At 40.9% G+C, this 13,877-nt stretch overlaps 1 protein-coding gene across 1 annotated transcript; it reads left to right on the plus strand.

Moving 5' to 3' along the window:
* Positions 1 to 1,067: 1,067 nt before the first annotated feature.
* Positions 1,068 to 13,664, plus strand: SEC61A1 (SEC61 translocon subunit alpha 1). Its single transcript, XM_082060509.1, has 12 exons — positions 1,068 to 1,180; positions 2,649 to 2,716; positions 3,370 to 3,435; positions 3,538 to 3,616; positions 4,487 to 4,618; positions 5,557 to 5,666; positions 5,874 to 6,027; positions 7,027 to 7,187; positions 7,845 to 8,042; positions 8,443 to 8,634; positions 10,259 to 10,335; positions 11,390 to 13,664. The coding sequence occupies exons 1-12, from the start codon at positions 1,174 to 1,176 to the stop codon at positions 11,574 to 11,576; spliced, it is 1,431 nt and encodes a 476-aa protein (XP_081916635.1). The 5' UTR covers positions 1,068 to 1,173; the 3' UTR covers positions 11,577 to 13,664.
* The last annotated feature ends 213 nt before the right edge of the window (positions 13,665 to 13,877 follow it).

Raw genomic sequence — 13,877 nt, forward strand, 5'->3', positions numbered from 1 at the left:
TCAGACAGAGCGTCTCCTTTTTCCTCCATAAAAAGAAATATCAGATCAACTCTGCGACATAGCATGCTGGTTGGAAAGCAGTTGCTTTATCTCTAATTAGAAATGGGCGAGTTAAAAGCAGTTTTGGTAAGATGGATGTTTGAAATGAAGCTGCTGTGGACAAGAAGTAAACCATTATCAGACCCATTGTAGATGTCTTCAGTAACTCTTTGAGGAGACACAGGGATCCAGAAGCCTGGAGAAGGGAAAATATGATGTCCAACAATTAAAAACCAACCAAACAAACAAACCCCAAACCAACAGGGAGATGAATAGGAATTAGGATTGGTCTTTTAAAGCTAATCTCAGGAAAGCAGGGATCAAATAATCAAATAACACATATGTAAGTACCTAGAAAATAACAGTGAGTTTTGTGAAGCCATTATGGGTTTCACAGAGACAAAGGCTGACTAATTGCTTTGCATTAACACTTTTATTTGCTTTTCTCTAACTACCGTTTATCTTTACTTTACAGAGCAGTGATAAGTCCGTCTATAAAAGCCAGGAAAAAACCCACCACTAAGTCAGTGTGAGCACTTCTCAATTTTGGCGCTCCTGGGTGATTACAGCGACACACGGCACAATGTTTCCCATTTTCACTGATATTTCATGTTTTATGTGTGTTAAACCAGCCTCAGGCTCTGCGACGCCACCCGCTGCTGTGGGTGCAGGCGGCTTCTTACTGCAGAGAAAGGCCTAAAACATCTCTCTATATAAACACTGAAGCAGAAAATACATTTCAAGTGTTAATTTATGTATTTATCTCACATGAACTTTTAAACCGCCGTCACGATATCTGGTAACACCTGAATGAGATGGCGGTCGGAGGCGTCAAAACTACAACTCCCAGCAAGCCGCGCGTCACCTCGTCATCTGATTGGTTGTGTAGGCTCGCGGAGAGCCAATCAGCATTAGGAGGCGCTCCGCGGGGTGTGAGTCTCTCTGGCCGCTGTGCATGCTGGAAGTTGTAGGCGCAGCGCGCAGGGCGGCTGTTGCTGGGGGACAGCGCCTGCGCAGTGGCGGTGCCCGGCGAGCGCGGCGCGTGGCAGGAAGCGGAAGGGGGCGGCTGGGCTCGAGCCCTGACGTGTCTCTCCGAGGCCGCCGATCTCTCCGCGCTCCCGTCCGGCGGCCGCCATGGGCAGTGAGTACCGGGGGACGGGGGACGGGGGGCTCCGCGGCACGCGGGACGGCGGGGCCACCGGCTGCCCTTTCACAGGCACCTGGGGACGGGCCCTCCCTATCCCCCCCGATCCCTCCTCCGCCTCCAGGCCCCTCTAAGCGGCCGCTGCCCTCGCCCGCCCGCCCCGATCTGGGTCCAGGCCTCTCCGCGCCCAGTCCTGTGGGGGTTTCCCCTCCTCTGATTTGGAGGCTCCCTCTGGAATTTTTTATTTTCTCCCTTTCGCAGTGAAATCACAGAATCCCAGAATGTCAGGGGTTGGAAGGGACCTGGGAAGCTCATCCAGTGCAATCCCCCCATGGAGCAGGAACACCCAGCTGAGGTTACACAGGAAGGTGTCCAGGCGGGTTGGAATGTCTGCACAGAAGGAGACTCCACAACCCCCCTGGGCAGCCTGGGCCAGGCTCTGCCACCCTCACTGGGAAGAAGTTTCTTCTCATATTTAAGTGGAACCTCTTGCGTTCCAGTTTGTACCTATTGCCCCTTGTCCTGTCACTGGTTTTCACCGAGAAGAGCCTGGCTCCATCCTCCTGACACTCACCCTTTCCATATTGATCCCCATGAATGAGGTCACCTCTCAGTCTCCTCTTGTCCAGCTCCAGAGCCCCAGCTCCCTCAGCCTTTCCTCACACGGGAGATGCTCCACTCCCTGCAGCATCTTGGTGGCTGCGCTGGACTCTCTCCAGCAGTTCCATGTCCTGCTGGAACTGAGGGGCCACAACTGGACACAATATGTCAGATGTGGTCTCACCAGGGCGGAGTAAATGCCCATTCCCTGGTTATGGCAGGTGTTCTAGGGCAGGATCGACCATCCCAGGCAGTGGGTACTGGGGTGGGGAGGGCCGTGTTGTCCCCTTGGTGACTGGTCGTAACGCCGTAAGCCAAAACCCCAATGACAGTGTCAAGAGTAAACTATAAAGGGGGATCTGCAGTCCAGAAGGAATTCAAGCGGATGGATCTCCAGGGTGTGCTACCTTGAGGAAGAGCTGCTTGGAAAGCATTTTAGTCAATCTCTGTATCATGGTAGATGTAGAAGAGAATCACAATTTAAGTTTAAAACCACAGTCCAATGTAACGTTTCAGGCAGTTAATTGATTGAAATTAAGTAAATAATTTTTTTTATGAGCGGGTCTGAAGGCCTTAGGAAGTCGACAATGAAGTGGGTGCTCTCAACAGAGAAGTGCAAACCCACCAGTAGTTTCAGTTCTTCTTCTGCATCTTTGCACACTTTTTAATTCAAATCAGTCCAAAATATGTATACAGCCTTAGGTTTGGCTCGAGAAGTTTAACATTAATTCTTTTCCAAATCAAATCTGTGCTCATAGGAGAAAGTGTGACTAAAGTACGTGCCCAAATTCAATTTTACTTGAGCTTTTCTCAGTGTTCTTTGTATCCGTGTGTTCACTTTGTCTTTTAACTCATTTCCTTACAGTAAAATTTCTTGAAGTAATCAAGCCCTTCTGTGTTATCTTGCCTGAAATCCAAAAGCCAGAACGGAAGGTAAGTTAATAAACTCGTCCTAATTCTGTATTTGTGTAATATAAAATGTTTACAGCTTAGTTTGCATTTGTGGGGTTTTCTTTTATTTTTCTTCTTGGGTGAATGGCAGTTTTAGGCACGATGGTTTTCAGTAGAGTGCTTGTCTAGTACATCCTGTACTGTGAATATGCTTATACAGAATATATTTACTGATAAATGCAGTTGTGTAGATGTGGTTATGCCATAACAGTGAGTGGTGAGACACTGAAGGGAGTAGTTTAAAATAGCAAATTGAAAATCTTGGCTTCTTAAATTCCAATCTAAGATTATTTGCTAAAATAAGCTTCTCTGTATTTTTATTTTTTTCTCACTAGAGAGCCTTTTTTATGAAAACGTAAGAGTTATTTCTGTGAAGTGCTAGAATTACCTACCATTGGCATAAGCTTATTTATTTGGATTAACATTTCAATAAAGCTTATTTTCCTTGGCTTTATATAGTACAAAAAGGATGAAGAGTGACTTATTTTCTTTAGGATATCCTGTACTTGGTCCCTTCACAAGAAAATAACGTGAGCTGTAGCTACTATGGAAGTTTGCCTGATTGACTAGACCTTGTTATCTCGACAGCTTTACTGTCTTTGGTTGTTGTTGATTTTTTTAAATTTTTCCTTTAGATTCAGTTTAAGGAGAAGGTGCTATGGACAGCTATCACACTCTTCATCTTCCTAGTATGCTGCCAGGTATGATTCTTTCCCTTGTTTTTAAGGAAGAGCCGGAATGGTTAGAGGATGTTACAAAGTCTCTAATTAAATTCCATTTTCCTCTGTTGGTTGGAAATGCAGATTCCCTTGTTTGGTATCATGTCATCAGACTCAGCAGATCCTTTCTACTGGATGAGAGTGATTTTGGCATCAAATAGAGGTATGGTTAGTCTTTCTGGAGGGCAGTTTTTAATTTGGACCACAACATTTTTGGACTCATTCTTACCTTACATTCTGCTTTAAAGAAGATAAAAACCAGAGCAAAGAGGGAAAAGACATTTCATATATTATGTAAAATCACAACCCAATGTAGCATTGGGAAAAGCACAATTTTGTGGACAAAATGGGTTTATGGTTGGCTGTATGCAATCTATTATCTGTACAAAAATTAAGGAGCATTTTGGGGGAAAGTGTCAGGGAGAGACAGTTCCTAGTTACCAGCATTGCTGCTGTTGCAGTCTTCTGATTATCTTTTTGATTTGTGTTTCAAATACTTATACTGTGGTTTTCTGTCTCACAGAATATTTAAATTCATGGTAGTTTATCGAAACGTCAGTTTCTTACAGAGGCTTCTTAATGCAAGTGTGAACTAAAAATTGTGACAGTTTTCTAAATTCACTTTGTCATTATATATAATTTGGGATATCTGTCAGTTCACATCACAATGAGATGTGCATATATGCATGGAACATGGGGCAATCCTGAAGAAAATTTGGATTTTCCTGTTAAAAATTACAAATAATCAAGTGATTGATTGTCAAAGGCAGAAAGCAAATTCCTACCTCACTTTCTGAGAGCAAAAGTCTTTTTCAGCAAACACAGTTTTTAAGGTACTGAGAAGTTTACTTATCAGACTGATGTTCAACAAGCTTCTGATATCATCGAAACCTTTTATGTTTATGGAGATTGGGAGTTTTAGATCTTCTCCATCGTCATGTAAAGGGTGGAAAAAAAGAAACTTGGAACTTCAAAGGCACCTGGGTACAGCACATCCCATTATTTTCTTTCATTGTTCACCCTGTACCTGCAGGTACGTTGATGGAACTGGGCATTTCACCGATTGTCACTTCTGGACTCATCATGCAGCTCTTGGCAGGTGCCAAGATAATTGAAGTTGGTGACACCCCGAAGGACAGAGCTCTCTTCAACGGAGCACAGAAACGTGAGTAGCGGCTGATACTAAAGGCTGATGTTTTAGTGCATCTAACCCTGAAAATAAGTGTAAACTCACTACGTGGTAAATGTTGGAGTCAGATATCTGGGTTTCTGTCATGTGGTGTGTTTATGCTGTGCTACAGACTTCTGTGTTTCATTGGTTTTGTACTGACTGCTCTCTGGCTTGTTAGCTGTTAAGCTTTGAAAAGGTTTGAAAAGGAAAAGTACTGGTGCAGTTGGCGTTGCTGCTCTAATCGCATTGAGTAAACTAAGAAATACAGAGACTGGGGAACCAGCCTTTGAACTGTGGTGGTCAGGGTTAATCTAAAAAAAGTTAATATCGATTAAGATGTTTGGTGTAGTTTTTACCTTGCAGTTTCCAGCGTGGGTCTTTCTCAGCAATAAGAGATCTCTGTGCTCAGTCAATAAATGACTTAGCTAAAGAATCCTCAAATTTGTAGCTATTTGATGCTGTACCATGCTACTTACTGATCTGCTTACTGGAAAAAAAAACAATCTAAATTGCTAAGGTAATATCTTAACTCTTGCCCAGGTTTCAATATCTAAAGCAGCCTTCGGTAACCAAACCCACTTGCTTTTAAGTGTGTTTCTGAAATGTCTGTGTATTTGTATTTTCAGTGCCAGATTTCAAACAACAACCTTAACTTGCCATTGAATTTAAATGGCCTGTTATTTATGTATTCATTCCCAACTTTCTTTACAAAGGGATTTCTATTTAAATTATATAATTGAATGATATAATAAGTTAATATGTAGTATATGCTTATAAATATATCTATAAATATATACTTTAAATGTGTAAATTATACAAATACTTTCAATTATATATTGAATTATAGAATATAACAATATATAACAATAATATAATTGCCAATAACATAAATCTCCAGAACAAATACATACTTTTTTCTTTCTATTCTACAGTGTTTGGAATGATCATTACCATCGGACAGTCTATTGTCTATGTGATGACTGGAATGTATGGAGACCCATCTGAGATGGGTGCTGGTATCTGCTTGCTTATCACAATTCAGGTAATTTCTAATCTTCCCTATTTACTCTTCCTCTGGAAGGGTCAAAAGATCAGCCGTATGGACTCCCTGCCCCCACATGCAGAGAAAAAAGATCAAATTGTGCCTGCTCACTCATTATATTCTTATCTTTTAAGACAAATTATTTTTTTAACAACAATTTAAAGAGGATGAGCCTAATGCTGTATTTCTTTCTTTTTTTAACTGTAGCTTTTTGTCGCTGGATTGATAGTTCTGCTCTTGGATGAGCTCCTCCAGAAGGGATACGGGCTGGGTTCTGGCATCTCTCTTTTCATTGCTACCAACATCTGTGAGACAATTGTCTGGAAGGCGTTCAGCCCCACCACCGTGAACACGGGACGAGGTGATGTGACACAGTCTGTTTCCTTTACTTGCATTAGGATGGAATTATTTTCTCAAGTGAAACAAAAAACCCAAGTAGCTTCTCCCTACTATTCTTTTAAAATTCCAACTCATTACATTCTTGTATAGAATAGTACAATGATCATTTAAAATAGAAAAATGCCAGTTGTGGAAAAGTCTTAACTTTGCACAGAAAGGCAAAGTGGTTTTTTTGCAGTATGTTAACTTCAATGGCAAATGTTGTTATTACCATCTCAGCTATGTAGTTGCCATATAGTGAAACTTAATACAGCAAGTGCCCCTGTGCACGGTGCAAGTACAAAGACATTTCTTTTTCGTTTTGTAGTATCTCACAAGATGTTCCCTGAACTTGAATTTTTTCCAGTGCCTCCATTAAAACTCAACAATAGTACACTGCCCTCATGTTACGGTTGTGCCCAACTTACTGACAAATATAATCTGTTTCTTTCTGCTCCTTGCAAGTCTTACTCTTTGCCCCAAAGACCTTATTCTCCAAACCTGACAGGAGGTGATCTTGTTTGGTGCTTTATAATAGGAAACATAACTGAGATTAACACATTTGCTGTAATACAAACAATAACTAGTGTGTCTCACCGTGAATGACACTAGAAAGCATGATGCCTCCTTCATTTTGTTTTGGTTTTTTGTTTATTTTTTTTATGGTGTGGAGAAGGAAAGTGGGAAATAACTTGGTGAACGTCAATCTTTCTAGACACCAATAAAGTTATCCCGTTTGCCTCTTGGGTTATGATTTAGTTTCTAGACCACTACAGGGGGATTTAAAAAATAATCTTGGAAATAACATGGCTAATATGAAGGATGACAGTAGTAGAATTCTAAGTGTGTGCTCAAGATGCAAAAGACTTGGAGAAATCCCCTTCCGCATGCTGTATTTCAGCAGTATGCCTGATGGGACAGAGCACTGAAGTTTGGAGATAATCACAGCACGCCTCACTTGTGTTTTCTTTTCCTTTCCAAGGCATGGAATTCGAGGGAGCCATCATCGCTCTGTTCCATCTTCTGGCTACTCGTACAGACAAAGTCAGAGCTCTTCGAGAGGCCTTTTACCGCCAGAATCTCCCCAACCTTATGAATCTGATTGCCACCATCTTCGTCTTTGCTATTGTGATTTATTTCCAGGTCAGCTGGATTAAAGAGGGCTATAAAGCTATGGAAGTAGATCTGTAATCTGCTTCCTTTTACAGGAAATTATATTTTCACTTCTCTGGTGCCTTCAGAAGACTCATTTTTGTGCCTGCAACATCTGGATGTTAATTTAATACTAGTTTCTTTAAATCACTTCCCACACTTACTGTAGCTACGCTAAAGACTTGAGGCATACTTGATTCTCTGAAAAAAAATAAGTGAATGCGTATATATGATATTGCCTAATGCAAATGCTCTTGCTTTTTGCTGGAAAATACTTTGGAGTCTTTAAGCCTGTAAGTCTCTTACTGTTTGTTGCAGCAAACTGCTGAAGAATAACAAAAGTTTTGAGTAGTTTCAGTGTTTCTTTTCCTGGACGCTATGTCCGGTCTCCTTGAAGCTTCAGATTTCTTCTGATGTCTTCATCTTTCACACCTCCTTATATGTGTGAGTTAGACAATTGTGCACATTTCCAGGCTCTTCACAGAAGCGTTTGGATGGATAATCCTCTGGGTAACCTACATGTTTGTGCACAAAATGATTGCAGGATTTTTTTCTCTTGCTGTCAAGACCTTGCACTTGCAATGTCTGACCTCTAATGTGGGTTCATATCAAGATATAACAGGGGTCTTTATTTTGAAAACTTTTCAGGGCTTCAGAGTGGATCTTCCTATCAAATCTGCTCGCTACCGTGGCCAGTACAACACCTACCCCATCAAGCTGTTCTATACTTCCAACATTCCCATTATTCTTCAGTCTGCCCTGGTGTCAAACTTGTACGTCATCTCCCAGATGCTTTCTGCTCGCTTCAGTGGCAACTTACTGGTTAGCCTGCTGGGCACTTGGTCTGTGAGTATTCCTTCTGACCTTGCGTACAGCTTTATAAGAGCACCCTTAAAACGTGTAGTTGAAGAGCTGGTCTATCTAAACATTAAGACACATTTCTACAGGTGGTCATGTACACCGAAACTCCTAGATTAGTAATTTAAATTAACGGCAGAGTATGAGAATTGCTGTGATGAGTGTAGATTTTAAGTAGTCCCTGTTTACCTTGGGCTATTCTTTGCTGTCCTAGGTATTTTTGCTGGGTTTTGTTGTATTACATTTCCACATTAGAAACTGCTTGTGGTAGTAAATTGCACCTTTGGGTGCTGCTGTAGTGGTGATGATACAGCCATCTGAAGATGATGTAAACTTAATGGCTAAGAAATAGTGAGAAAGTTGGTGACCGCCTGCTTCCTTCTTCTAGGACACGTCATCTGGAGGCCCTGCTCGTGCTTATCCCGTTGGTGGACTTTGTTATTATCTGTCACCTCCAGAGTCCTTTTCTTCGGTGTTAGAAGATCCCGTCCATGCAGTTGTTTATATCGTATTTATGTTGGGCTCCTGTGCTTTCTTCTCCAAGACATGGATTGAAGTCTCTGGCTCCTCTGCCAAAGATGTAAGTTTAAAACGATAACTTACGTGAGTTTACACGGTGAAAACAGATGGGCTATTGTAAGAATAAGACCGACTTTCTTCTGAAATGGCTATTATGCTGGTAATCGTGTTGGTAGCATTTAAGATTTTTGTGAACAGTGACGTTGTGGCTCAGAAAGAGTGTTTAGAAATAAGAATTTTTGTCTTTTTTTTTGGTAATAGGGGCAGAATGGGGATAATTTTTGCCCTGTTTTCTTCACTGCTTTTTAGAAAACAACAAAACCCAACTAATTGCTTTCAGTGGCATCAGGAAAATTTAAACATCACTATATAACATCTGATCAGTGGGAGGTAACATGAAAGGTAGAAACTCTTCCAGTGCCAAATGACAGATGCACCGTGTGCAAGGCAGCTGCCACTTCAGAACTTGCAGATAAAACTTCTGTGCCCCTGTCTGGCATAGAGAGTTCTCATTTCTTTTGGGGAAGATTAACTGGAGGTTGTTATTTTTAACTTAGGAGCACTGATAACAGAGAATATAGTGCAGTGCATTAACATACCTGTGCCCAGCTTCTCAAAATTCCCATTTGCCACAGGATGTTTGATATTCAGCAACTATCTCTTTCTGAAATTGGAATTGGAAAACAGGGTGGAAAATAGTTGTCATCATGGTATGTTTGCATTGTGTGGGTTTTGGGTAGGAAATCAAGTTTAGCAGCCATATGGAATGGTTTAATCCATTCTTTAACAAAGATGTAATAGTTGCACAGTTGCTGGAACAGCGTGAGCGCTCTCTTGTTTTGGGCTTGCATCTGGTTGCTTATTGTCAGCGTGCAGGGAGGCACTCACAGCCATCTATAGCCAGATTTTTCTTTCAGTATAAAACAACATAGAGCTTTTAACACTTTAATATACTTCCTTGAGACTGAAGAAAATGATTTTAAGTTCATGTAAAGAAGGTCGAAAATAAAAATTGCTAAATCATTACTTAAATGTTCACAATATAGTGAAGAACTGGCAGCTTAATCATCTGAAAGTGTGTTTTTTTTAATACATTAGATTCAGCTTTAGAAGTTCCCTGCTAGGGTTTCAGTTCCTCCCAGTAAAACGTTTGCACAGATCAATTGTAACCTTGTACAATTGCGGAAACCCAGTTTAAAAATGATGTTCCAAGAAGGGATTCTTCCTAAGTCACACTGTTTCAAACGGCCCCACAAATAAACAGTTTGCTCAACTGAGTGTGGGGAACTGGAATGTGGGAGCGAACACTTCACAGGGTGGTTTTGCTGACATCTACTAAACCCTGACCAGGAGAAGGCCGGTGGCAAAACAGGAATCGAATTGTGTGTCTGAGATCTTACCAATGTCCAGGGTTTCCTGTTCTCAACAGGACTGGAATGATTCAAAAAGCTTTGCATAATTGACAGTGCAGAAAAGTGTCTGTGACTGCAATATATCTGAAGTTAAAATACTGAGTATTTTAAACTTGGATGAATAATATAAAAACGCAACCCCCACACCCCAAAAATACCCAAACCACAACCATTTACTGGAATGTCTTGCTTCTTTTTTTTTTATAGTACTAAATTCCATGGCCTTGGCAAATGACACTAAACTTACTTGCTCTGTTTCTTGATTCAATCCAGGTTGCCAAACAATTGAAAGAACAACAAATGGTGATGCGAGGCCACAGAGAAACTTCAATGGTACATGAACTGAACAGGTGAGCTGCACATGTCACAGCTGTTCACACAGTGTCATGGGGAAACACATCGCAAATTTGGCTGAGTTACCATTTCTAGACCCTAGAACACAGATATTCTTCAGCTTCAATGTTACATGTGTGAGACATAGAATATTGTCTCTCATGAATGGCTGCACTTTCACTTTACAGCGTATTCTTGCCTTACAATTAGAGAATGCGCTTTAATTTCTCAGCTTGTATTTTCCTTTTGTTATATTCTTCTATTTTTATAAGATAGCTAATGATGAGCATTTGAGTGTACTTTACTATTTGAAACTGACACACAATTCAGTGTGTCAGACATTTTTTGACTGTATTTTTTAATGTGCCGTTATGTTTTGAGTACTGTTTTCATGCAGACCTTACTTTTAAAGCAAGTAATTAAATCTACTAGATGCAGAGGTAGCAGGGCACGGTGTCTGTAGGTTTTCTGATTGCAGGGTAGGACTCACCCTTCGTGTTACAGAAATGTTATTGGAACTTTAGATTGCAGTCATCTGCACATGACTTGAGCTGGTGGCCATAAACTTAATCTTTGTGCTTAATTGTATGGCAGACTGTTAAGATGTTCTCAGCTTAGCATTTTTTCCCCTCCTGTCAGGTTGAGCTTTTTATATCCTTACCTAGTGAACTGGCACTATTGTATGTTCCTTGTCTTGAACTGGTAGACCCATGAGAGAAGAGACTATTCCGCTGCTGACTTTTTTCAATCCATCTAGTTTCATTCTTGTGGTTTGTGTTTTGTTTTCTTGTGGTTTTTGTTTGTTTGGGGTTTTTTTGTTGTTTGTTTGGGGGTTTTATTTGTTAGATTATCTGGTTAGATTATCTCTGTAGCCTTCTTTCAGTTCTCAGTGGGATTGTATTTAGAAAAAAAACTGCCTGTGATTAGGTATTTCCCATAGATCCCATATATATATATATATATATATATATATATATATATATATATATAAAAATACTAGCCCTAGTATTTTTCTTCATATCCTGAGCAAACTCTAATGGTTCGTTTTCTCCTCTCGTGTTGTGTTTCCAGGTACATCCCCACGGCCGCGGCGTTCGGTGGCCTCTGTATTGGTGCCCTCTCTGTGTTGGCAGATTTCCTCGGGGCAATTGGGTCTGGAACTGGAATTTTGCTCGCTGTCACTATCATTTATCAGTACTTTGAAATTTTTGTAAAGGAACAGAGTGAAGTTGGCAGTATGGGAGCTCTGCTTTTCTAAACCTGGCTTCTCATGGACCCAGGAAAGAGGGGAGGAGCATTCTCCAAATATAGCCAGTCAGGTGAAAAGAAGTAATGTAAACTTGATCATGTCATTCTATAGGAACACATACTTTAATAATGTTTCCAAAGTGCATTCCCTTATGTTCAAACTTTTCTAGCATACTGTTTGCATTTTATAAATTGCTGAGGAACAAGTGCAAAGACTTTTTTTTTAAGAAAATTGTTTTTTAATTGCGTGAGGAGACTCAGCTTTCTGAATTGGGTTTAGTTCAATGACTGAAAGTTTTTGAGCCCCTTTTGACATTACTATACCTGGAGCCTTTACAGGTTTCAATAAATAATTGTGGGGAGCGTTGAATGTTTGGAAGGGACTTTTTTTCAATTAATTTGTTTTTTTCAGCTCCTTTGCAGTAGTGGTGAGAAAACCTCTCCCTCTGATGCTCATGTTCCATACTGACGGTTCCAAGCACAAACAGTGTTCCATATGTTCAGTTTTGTGTTTGTTTATTTTTTTCAGTACAGCAGATTTGGGAGGCAGTTGTTTCTTTTTACTAAATGATATCTCTAATTCCTGCTGTCTTGTCATTACTACACTACCCCTTGTCAGAGGTTGAACGTTGGCTTGAGACTGTTGTCAGCTTTCTGTGTCAGGCAGGACTGTGTTCTTTCCCACCATCCCTCTTCCATCAGCACAAAACTCAGGTCAGTGGAGATTCTGCCAGAGTCTGTGCCTCGGAGTTGCAGCTTTGAAACTTGGTCACACTGGCAGCTCAGTGAAACCTAATTAGCTGTCATTGTCGTTAGCAGCCGTACTTGTAGTTCTGATGCTCGCTGAAAGAACTGGATGTTACGGCTGCTTAGATGCAAATCTGCTTGTGCTCTTTGCTAAAGCTGAGTTTCTCTTATTGATGATGAATTCTGGTCTTGTAGCAATCGGGATGTTATCTGGCTACTCATACCTAGTGAATTTTGGAGTTTGAAAAGAATGTGTGTTACTGGTCTGTATCTCTAGATACAGATATAGATAACTCCTGTAAGTTGCTTCCATAGAAGGATTTTCCATCCTTTAATCTCATTGACTTGAATGGTGGATGGCAGAGTGCTTGATCAGAAGGTATTTGGGCTCCTCCTTTGTTGAGGATCATCTCTTCAGATTGGAGACGTTACCAGCTTTAGATAAAGGACCAGAATCATACTTAATGCTCCATTTTAATTTAGATCGTCAGTACTAATCAGGTGCCTCGGACCAAATGCAAATATTTGTGTGAGTCTTGTAAATATGTTTTTCCTCAATCAGTATTGGACAACGTGGAAACGAGAACTTAAATCGTTGGAATGTTTCTCTCCACTGCAACAACCTATCTTTGGGTATTTTTGCATGTTGGGCTGCCAGTGTACGAATTAGTGTTTCTGCTTGGAGTGCTGAGACTCTGTTCCGTACCCAAGGGGCACAGGTGACATCCAGAAGCCCTTGTTAATGCACTGAGCTCAAACATCGAATGTGTGAGAAATCTGCCAATTTGGAATGAGACACACCCGGGGGTGAGGATCACAATTGGGAAAGGAAAATTTATTGGGATAAAGTAGCCACCACCAGCCACTCGCTATTACTTCACACTACATTCAATGATTTTCTGTCTTTCCTCAAGTAGTAGTATGACACAGCACAAATTCGGTGTGAAATAAGGGATGGTTTAAAAGGAGAGGGATGGCACACGGTGTGATTCTTCTGCTTTGAGGACGTTCGTTGTTTTATTTCCAGGAAGCCCAGTACAAATTTTGTGTTAAAATACAAAGGACTCCACTTTTGGGCACACGGTTCTGGCTGGGCTGGAGCTGTACTTGTATTTTTGGTCACATCTTGTGTTTGAACCGGTTGCGGTTTGGACCGTTGGCTCTTCAGTGTCTAAGCAGCGCTCATTCTACGCATCTGTATTTTTGTTGTCTAATGCTGGAATCCTTGTCTCTTATCAAGCAGCTATGTCCTCAGAGCAGGACCTGCTGATCATACAGTGGATGTTCCCAAGAAGAAATAATGCCTAAACAATCTGCTTTATAACGAAATAAAGTACATCTTTGGAGCTAATGCTTGGCTTTTGGTGCTTTGAGTACTGTCACAGTTCTAACCCTTGTAGAATAACATCACCTGCCCAAGAGACTGTGAAAGTGATGCCTCAAAACAGCTTTTTAGAGCATCAGCGTAAAATAAAGACAAATTGTATCTGCTCCAAGGTCTTCTCTCAACAATAGGTTGCCAAAATTACACAGCCTGAACGATTCCTCCGGGTTTTCCTCTTCC

The sequence above is a fragment of the Streptopelia decaocto genome (genome assembly GCF_964273445.1).
Source record: "Streptopelia decaocto genome assembly, chromosome: 8".
Lineage (NCBI taxonomy): Eukaryota > Metazoa > Chordata > Aves > Columbiformes > Columbidae > Streptopelia > Streptopelia decaocto.

Excerpts from the sequence above, each read along its gene's own strand:
- SEC61A1 (XM_082060509.1), top strand. Across the intron at positions 3,617-4,486 it reads GATTTTGGCATCAAATAGAG|GTACGTTGATGGAACTGGGC; the intron begins GTATGGTTAGTC and ends CTGTACCTGCAG. Across the intron at positions 8,635-10,258 it reads CTGGCTCCTCTGCCAAAGAT|GTTGCCAAACAATTGAAAGA; the intron begins GTAAGTTTAAAA and ends GATTCAATCCAG.